The sequence below is a fragment of the Myzus persicae genome, unplaced genomic scaffold (assembly GCF_001856785.1).
Source record: "Myzus persicae strain clone G006 unplaced genomic scaffold, MPER_G0061.0, whole genome shotgun sequence".
Classification (NCBI taxonomy): Eukaryota; Metazoa; Arthropoda; class Insecta; order Hemiptera; family Aphididae; genus Myzus; species Myzus persicae.
This window is the reverse complement of record NW_019103985.1, coordinates 1-9,555: the sequence shown is the minus strand read 5'-3', so window position 1 is coordinate 9,555 and position 9,555 is coordinate 1. Positions and strand designations below refer to the sequence as shown.

At 26.1% G+C, this 9,555-nt stretch overlaps 1 protein-coding gene across 1 annotated transcript; it reads right to left on the bottom strand.

Moving 5' to 3' along the window:
• Positions 1-2,232: 2,232 nt before the first annotated feature.
• On the bottom strand, positions 2,233-5,715 carry LOC111037230. Its single transcript, XM_022319639.1, has 6 exons — positions 5,147-5,715; positions 4,667-4,970; positions 4,446-4,553; positions 3,776-3,968; positions 2,692-2,778; positions 2,233-2,630 (listed from the first exon to the last, which is right to left on the bottom strand). The coding sequence occupies exons 1-6, from the start codon at positions 5,274-5,276 to the stop codon at positions 2,322-2,324; spliced, it is 1,131 nt and encodes a 376-aa protein (XP_022175331.1). The 5' UTR covers positions 5,277-5,715; the 3' UTR covers positions 2,233-2,321.
• Positions 5,716-9,555: the final 3,840 nt, after the last annotated feature.

Sequence of the window (9,555 nt, the reverse complement as noted above, 5' to 3'; positions counted from 1 at the left end):
TGAATTCCACAAGGCCTGATTTAATAAATTAGGGCCAAGTGCATAATTTCCTTTGGGACCCCCCAAGTCAAAAAATGGTCTAGAAAATTAAGGACGTTGAAAAGATAATACTAATTAAATAACGTAATAAAATTATAATGTATTAAAATATTAAACATAATTTAGAATTTTATTATATGAATTTAAAATTAAAATAATTAATTGTCAATCTTCCATAAAATTATAAAAATGGTAAATGAATTATGAATTATTAACAATTTATTTTATTTTTAATAATTTAAAAAAAATAACAATAAAAAAAATTTGAAAAAAAAGTTTAAAAAAGAAAAATAATAATACAAATAATACAAAAATAAATAATTTGAAAAAAATAAAAAAATTCACCATAGAAAAAACCCCTCATAAAAATAATATTTTGCAGTTAATTTATTTACTTGAAAAAATTAGTAATTTTTAAGATAATATAATCAGTTACAACTTATTGAGTAACTTGCCTTTTTCTCTATTCCTCCTATATGTACAGAATTATCTCTTATAGTTTAATATTATTTAGATATTAGATATACTTATAGCATGTATATACTAATGTTACAGACTACCATTACGCATTAGGTGTAGTATTTTTTTCTTTGTAATTTAAATAACTGTATGTAATGAATATTGATATCATATAGTATTACAATAATCTAGGTGTACCTATCAATTAAATTAATTAATAATAAACATTTATTAAGTATTGTTAATCCCATTTATAAAAGCGCTGATACCTTTGTATCATTGAACAGTGCAGTAACCTCAATAGCTCAATGCAAGTCGTCCGTAATTATAAATAAATGTCTTAAAAAAATGTTTTTGAATTTTAAATCATGTCATTCCACAAGGACAAGGTGGTATAATATTGTCTGTCCAGTATTTATAATATTTATGCCTCTGAACAATCTAGGACGCCAAGTCGGATCATAATATTAATTTGATCAGTTCATTAAATTGAGGTACAAAAATCAATTTTTTCTTCACAGGAAATACTGCAAGAACAGTGCACTCAGAAAATTAAATAATGTCTCCACATTCAAAATTTAACAGTATCAGTATAATGCTTATTAATTATTTTCTTACCAAAATTAATAACTATTGAAGAATTATTTTGCTACTATGCTATCATAATCATCACGGACTAAGATATAAAAATATATCTTAGTCCATGGTAATCATTTAACTTTCATCCAAATTCTCTAATCAACCACTTAATAACACCTTCTACACCTGAGAATTTTTATAATAATTTAAATAAATATTATGTGCCTCAATTATGAACGGTGGGGCTTATAAATTCTTAAATGCTGATTAAATGCATACAAATTAAAAAAAAAAAAATCAAGTGTCTTTAACAAGTGTTTTTATTCTAAAAATATTCACGGATATAAATTATTTATTTTTCTTATATTAAGGTATAGATTGTATGAATAAAATAAAAGAAAAAATAATCAATAATCATGTCTTAGAGTTAAGACTTATATATTGTAACATCTAATGTCAGACAATGTCACAATTGTAACTGAATACTTATCATGAACTACTCATATTGAGTACTTACAATGTACAATAACAGACATTTCAACTGGCACAATCTTTTTATTTAACCATAAAAAGTAGTTGATTCAATCAAAAATTAGTTACAAAAATTGTTTTATTTTAAATATAACAGAACATTAAATAGATGGGAACATAATAAATTAAAGTTATTATTTTTATATATCTTGTAGTTTGTACTAATTTTGATATGGGATCAACAAGAGTAAAGGTCGAGTAGAGTGATTACAATTGTAGTACTTTTGTAAAAAGTTTGGCTACAATAAATACTACAAAATATTTAGATAAATTATTTATTTATTTTGTATTTTCTGATATCATGTGTATAAGCTTTACAGAAGTGCAATAACGCCTCATTAGAATTTAGTAGCTTAACAATAGATCACTGAAATTAAAATTATATAAACTTATATTCCTTTATAAGTATAAGATAAATGATAACAAAATGTTTTTATACAATTACGGAACTAGGTATGCGAATTTTAAAATTAATAACTATCATATTTTATATAATGAAAAAAAATTTAATACAAAGAGATTTTGGATTAAATAAAATAAAAACAGATGGGACTATATTATTGTAACAAATTTAAGATTTTAACTCTTTAATCCAAAAAAAAAAATGAATCGGCTGATTGTGTTTAAAGCAATTATTTGTATTTTATTAACTAATTTTACAAATTTAAAAATATACTTATCTTAATTATTTATTATTTATTTTTAAAAAATTATTATACACAGTACTTCCTAGGCGGAGGCATAATTGGTATGAACTCAGTAAAATGATCTTGAGCAAATGCATCATTGTCTATTTTACCATATACTTCAGTTTGCATGAGTATCTTCAATTGTGGCTCATTCTTAGTGTTATTATTATTGTTCTTTGTGGAAACAAAACTAAATGACTCCAGTTCGCTTTTTTTATTCTCAGGCGTTTTCAAAGACCTGATAGACATATCCCAGTAACTATTTGGGTCTATCTGTATAGAGTTATCAAAATGAGAAACTTTTGATTTTTCACATTTTTTAAATGTTGATATCTGAAGCACATACAAAAAAAAAATGTACAGAATGACTTTAAATTAAAATTCATATACTTACTATATCATCTTGTACTTGGTCCTCAAATCTTAAAATATCTTCTTTCTGCCTTTGTGCTTTTAACAATAGGTCATCAACAGTCCGTTTCTAAAACCATAAACAGTGTATTCATAATTAATATACTAAGCAGTTAATTGAGTATTTTTTATGGTACCATTCATGCAGTCCTGACACTAAGATTTTTGAAGTCCTACTAAAGTACTAACTAAGTATGAGACCCTGTGCCAGAGGTTCTCAACCAGGGTGTCGCGAACTTGAGTGAAACCTCTAAATACCGGACACTCTTGGTCGCTGAAATTTGTAAGCAATTTAGAGAGTTCAGATGATAGAAAATTTAAAGTTGGTTCATAAGAAAGAGTCTGCTATTAGGAGGTGTCCATTAGGGGTGGTTATACTGTAATAAGTTTTGACATTTTGTTATCATAATTGGCCACTGTAAAGAAAGTGTTGAATTATGAAAAACAATTTTGAATGGAAATGGCGTGTAGCTCCTCAGCTTCTATTTCTAAGGACATATTATTTTTTTCACGCCAATAGGTACGGACCAATTTTATCAAAATTTAAGATTTAAACCCTTAATACATTTAAAAAAAAACTTTTTACGGCAATTTTGATATTTTTTAATTGCATTATGAACAATTTATAAGGCATTTTATATAAGATTTTTAAGCTTTTAGACCAAGAAACAAATTGTTATCAGCATTAATAGAAAAAAAAAAAAACAAAAAATACCAAAATTGAAAATCCCACTAAATAGCATAATAATTTCAAAACGATATCATTGCAATGCAAATATAATTGAATAAAAATGTCAAGTGTCTATGATTATTGATTTCTGAATAGCAACAACCAACAAAATAGGTTTCAAAAAAACTTAAACATTCCTAATTATTTTTTTTAAGTGTGGTAAGATCTGGCAACTGACTAGACCCTAATTGGCAATATTTGTCAGCACAATAAATTAAAAAATAAACATAGCATGTATTAAAATAATATAAATATACACAATATCATATTGGAATTAGTAAAAGCTGGTGTCATGACTAATATAAAAATATATTTGTAAATATCAGTTGTAACTTACATGTATCAAACCAGGATCGGCAGTAATATGCTTAGTTAGGTAATAATCACATCTAATTTCTTCAAATGATACATCAATCAAGTTTAAACTACCAACTGGTTGAATAGGATATTGATGTCCAATAGGGTGGAAACATGTGAATGGCCAAATATTAGACATTAATAGTTGTTGTATGTGGCTTTGGTATGTTTTACTGAAAAATAATGATACATCATGATATTTATAATACTTGTTGAAAAACCTGGCTTTGATCATAAAAAAAAAGAAATAAAATATTCATGAAATAATTACAACATTTCACTGAAAAACTAGTACACTGATATACAATGTGTGCCCTTCTCTTACCAGTTCAAAAATAGAAAAAGGGCAATGCTGTGACACGTGATACAAATTTTAACAATTAGTTTTGTTAAAAAAATTGTGAAAACTAATTATGTGCCCTCACTTGTAGCCAAAAATTTAAAAAAAACACTGTAAGGAGACTATGACATTTGATGTTTAGATAAACTTGAAAAAAAAATCATGAAAAAGTTCAACTGTGTTGTCAGACCGTACATAAAAAAGGTCTTTTATTTTGTATAATATATTGTAAGGATAAGGATTTATTTATAACTTATTTGTTAAATATTTAACTAATATTTATTCTTATCTAATATGAAGTACTACTTACATTTCATTTTCATAATGTTTCAAAATATTTTGTTTATCATCAAATCTATTATTTAGATTAGGGTCGTGGGGTCTATAACTATGTTTTTGACCATCCGAATTCTTGTACCTAAAAGATTTGATAATAAAAGTGTTATAATTATAATCATAAAAAATTAAGATACATTAATTAATAAAGACAGCCAATATGTGATGTATATGGTACATTTAAAATTCAAGTACCTATTTGAGCTGGTGTGTACTTTGTTTGTATCATATTCATAATCATTCTTTCTACCCTGACTGTTGTCTTCTTTATAATAATTCTTTACATTGCGTTGCCTTTGAGCTTGATTGCCATAATGACTACTTGAATCGTAATCTTCTTTATAATCATTTCTTTGATTGTGATGATTATTCCTGCTTTTATAATCATTTTTATAACTGTAGTTGGAGTTTTTACTTTTAGATTCATAGTTTTCCTCTCCGTACTCATAATAATCATTATAATCTCTATCAGTATCATAATAACTTTCTCTTGTATTTCCTAAAAATTAAAATATATAGATAATATTAAGAACAATGCAAGAAAATTTAATAAAATATAGGTAAGTAATATATGACAGTATTACGTTCAATTACTAATCAATTTCTAATGAAATTGTTTTAGTATTTTTAACCGAACAATGCTTTGGATATTAATTAGTATAGATATAAACTCACTACTACTCCTTGATTGATTTTCATAGTCATATTGTGTGTTTGAGCGATGTGGTTGATCATGCGAGAACCGACAAGAATCGCCGTAAAAGCAGTTTCCTTGCAAATAAAATTTGCATCTTACTGTAGACATATTTAAGGCTGGATCCAATTCTCTTACTAATGAAATGAACGACCAAGAAGTTCAAAACGCCTATTTCTGTATGATTACGATGAATAGTACCAACTACCTCGTCAAAAAACTAAAAGAGTAATACCATTTTGATATTTGTTCGGAGCACGATTGTGAAGAAGTAAAGAACTCGTACAATGCATTAATTGATTGTTACTCTTTATAATCGTGGTTAGGATTTTCGGAGACCGTTAATCGTTATCAGTTTAAAACTAACAACCGTCTGATAACGATTGATGGCAACACACAGTCTCACCGATGCGTATCGATATGTATCATGAACCAGTTGTACTACACAGGACTGGACACTGTCGGCTGGGGGTGGGTAGGAGGACATCCGCAAGAGTGTACGGCCATCATAGATAATAAAGATATGGATAGGCTATTCATCAATATCAGCGTTCCAAAAGATAAGAATTTGAGGTCTTATTAGTTTTATATTCCAAGACGACGCATTTTCTTTTCTAATAAATAATGTTAGCGCACAATAATAATTATTATTTATTAAAATATATTATTATTATTTATTATTTAATAATAATAATAATTTTATTTATTTATAGGTAGTAGGTATTAATAATATTTAAAATTATTTTCTCTTTAACATAAATATGTTTTTATGCTGGATAACTGTTTTTTTGTTTTTCGTGAGGTTTTTGTTGTCAAGTTTACTATTATTAATAAAAATATATATTATGTGATTCATGTATTCTCATTTCTCATTGTAGACGAAAAATATCAGTATAGGCTTCTACTTTTTTTTGTATAAAACCTATTATATTTTCTTTAAAAAATAGATTGTATTTCTTTGTAACCAAGTTCTAGAAAATATATTACATTATACATTATTATATTAATTATTAAAACCACTTTTTGGTATAACCAGTCTAGAATGTGTAAATAAAATGCAATAAGGATTGTATTGATACAAATTAAAATCATTAAATACATTTTAAGCAATATAATTAAATATATTAAAAAATAACAATTAAAATATAATTATATGTAGGTCCTAATTTATTACTGTGAACATTAAAAAAATTATTTTTTCTAGTTTTAAAATAGGTACCTGTATAGTTAAAAATTAAAGCTTACTCATGCCTAAAATGAACCAATTTTGTTAATTTTGATCTGGATTTTGTACTTTCATTTAGTTTTCTAATTTCATGATGCACTCTTATATCAAAATACTTTAAACAAATAAGATTGATGAGCTGATCTTTATGATTGTGTTGATCTAAAATTGAAAAGTCATCACTAATATTGCTGCATATTAATATAGAAGGATCAAACTTGGAGTAAAGAGCAGTTTTAACTTTGTTAAGTAATAAAAGTTGTTCTTTTTTGTGGAATTGAGATTTAACTATACTTAAATTACATCTTAAAACTCTCTCTGCTTCTGCACATATTATTTTAACTCCATTACTGGGTTTTGTTAGACCACCTCTATCTTTACAACTTATTAATGATTTATTTTCTTCTTGATCTTTACTTAAAATTTTTTTACAATTATAACACGGTATTATTTGAATGATTTTTCTGGCTACAAAACCACCTATATATTGGGAAACGTCTTCAATATATGTATTTATTTCAATAATATTTTTTAAATAATCATGATCAATTAATGTTCTATTGGGAACCCAATCAAATGATAAATCTACATTTCCATTAATTTTTCTGCTACTTAACTTAGTCGATACTGGAAGTATTTGTGTGCCATCTAATATTGAACAATTCCCAAAGTTAGATCCTGTTAACTGATTATGGACTAATATCCTTTTGTAAGCAGCTTGAAACTGTCTACAAGTAGGATTATCATTATAGCCACCTCTTCCACGTATCGCACTGAAAGTAGTCTCAATGTGATCTTGAGACAGTTTATAGGTAATTAAATATTCAGTATCACCTTTAACATACAAATATTCAAAAAGGTTAATACTATTCTTTAAGGCTAATATAAATCCAATAAATCCCGTTTTCCTATTCGATACAACTACCTTTGTTCTAATCCATTCATTAGTACTTTTATTTCTTTCTAAAAATTGAAGACCATTTATGTATTGTTCAAACTGTTCAATAAATATTTTATAATTATCAATGGTGTTTTTACTGATGGGCTTGTTGTATGGTTTTAAAGAAAATTTAGAACGACTATTCAATATATCAAAAGCATTATTTATAAATGAAATAAATTCTGAAGTAGGCGAGACGTTTTTAAAATTGGTATTAGTTTTTTCTAGGTATGACAAGGCATCAGCAACACTTTGACTGAGTAACTGTGCAGCCAATCGTACATTCATTTTTTCATTACCAAAAAATAAATGACGTTTTGTTAACTTTGTACCTAATCTCAATCCTTGACTAGATTCTAGGTCAAATAGTTGACAAATGTAGTTCCAATCAATTATTTCATTTTTTGCATTGCAAATTAATTTTTTATCTGCCCAAGCATTCCGGATCAATTTCAACATGTGGGCAGCATCGTAAAAAATAAAAACCTACAAAAGCAGAAATTTTTAGGAAATCATTTTTATTAACATTTTATAATATATAATATTTAATATTTAAAATTATTTAACCTTATTTTTAGAATCTTTCATTTCAATAAATGGCCTTGTATTTTCTAAAGTCAAATTTGCACCTAAGCTTGTACACATTGTCCCATTTACATATGCTCCATCAAACGTTACTGACTTAACATTAGCGCCAGTTTCATGTAAAAGTTCCAAACATGTTAACAGTAAATTTGATCTTTCTAAACCAGTTAAGGAATCAATAAGAAAATACCCAAGTGGTATTTTCCAATAACCATTAATTCCAACTGCTAAGAATACCAAGGCATTTTTAGCTAAAGGAATATCATCTCCATCATAAGTTTCATTCGCACCCATATTTATGTGGCCATATATATTATTCTGAGTATCCATTTCTACTTGACGCCGTACACACATTTCGTCAATGACAATATTGCAGTAAACAGGCTCAGATTTTACTTTAATAGCAATGGTATTAAATGATTCCTTGGTAAAACCTGGTTTCCCATCAACAACCATATACCAGCGTCTCAAAGTACGAGGGTGGGGTAAAATTTTACCAAAACTTTTTCTAACATATAAATATGCCCGAGGAGAATAATATTGTAATGTAATAGCAAATTTTTTGATTTCATCGTTATAAGGTCCTTGTGATTTACCTTTTGATAAAACATTATTGATTATATTTTCCAACACATCAGAACCAAGAGCCTATTATAGAAGAAGACAAAACTCATATAATTATTTAAAATAAACCAATTGGTACATTAATATTGATGCACGAATGTACTACACAGTAGGTCAATAAAAAATAAAATAAAACTGTACAAATGTACAATAGTATTTATTATTAATATTAGATAAGTTTTATAGATTCAATGATATACTGCAGTGTTATAACAAAAAACAAAATATACCACGTAACATTAAGTAGGTTAGGTAAGTACACATAAACATAAACAACAAAATATGTTAATTTTTTTTCTTTTATTATTTAAATACACATAAATACTACAATAATAACATGTATTAATGTAACTCCCTACCACCACTACCACCATAAGCAATGCTTAAAGGTGGTAGGTATTACTGTTAAACCAATAAATATTTTCTAAATAAAAATAATAAAACACAAATATAAGATACTATATTATAATACCACAATTTAAAATCACAGTTTTTGAAGAATTTTACACTATTCTACATTGGTAATTTGAACTTCCCAAGTTTTATTAAATGTGAATATTATTCATAATATATACCTTCAAATTATATGCTGCTGAATCAGAAATTAAATTTTTAGCAGATAATGTATAAATTATATCTTTAAGTGACATGACTTTTTGCGATAACCGTTTGTTTTTCTGTTTTAATAATTTATTTTTTTTCCTTAAATTAGCAACAGTGAGTTTTGAAAGATTCAGATTTCTTTTAGCTCTTCTGGGTGTTAAAAAATCACTAGCTTTTAAATCACCAAACCGTGTTGTATTTATTGTTTTAAATTTTTTTATTGGACTGGTTAATTGTAAATTATCAGTAGAAAATAATGACCTAGGAAAGAAATTGTTATTTATTTATATAATGAATCTCTGAAATATAAATCATTACATAATTTAACTAGAAAGTACAATTATAAAATATTTTATATTTTATTATACTGTAGATGACCTGGGAAAGAAATTATTATTTATTAATATTATACA

What these genes read in the sequence shown, in the direction of transcription:
- LOC111037230 (XM_022319639.1), bottom strand. Translation starts at nt 5,276, where the DNA reads ATGTCTACAGTAAGATGCAAATTTTATTTGCAAGGAAACTGCTTTTAC. An exon ending in GTACACACCAGCTCAAATAG is followed by an intron (nt 4,554 to 4,666) that starts GTACTTGAATTT and finishes CAAATCTTTTAG; the next exon opens with GTACAAGAATTCGGATGGTC. An exon ending in ACCAAGTACAAGATGATATA is followed by an intron (nt 2,631 to 2,691) that starts GTAAGTATATGA and finishes TATGTGCTTCAG; the next exon opens with ATATCAACATTTAAAAAATG.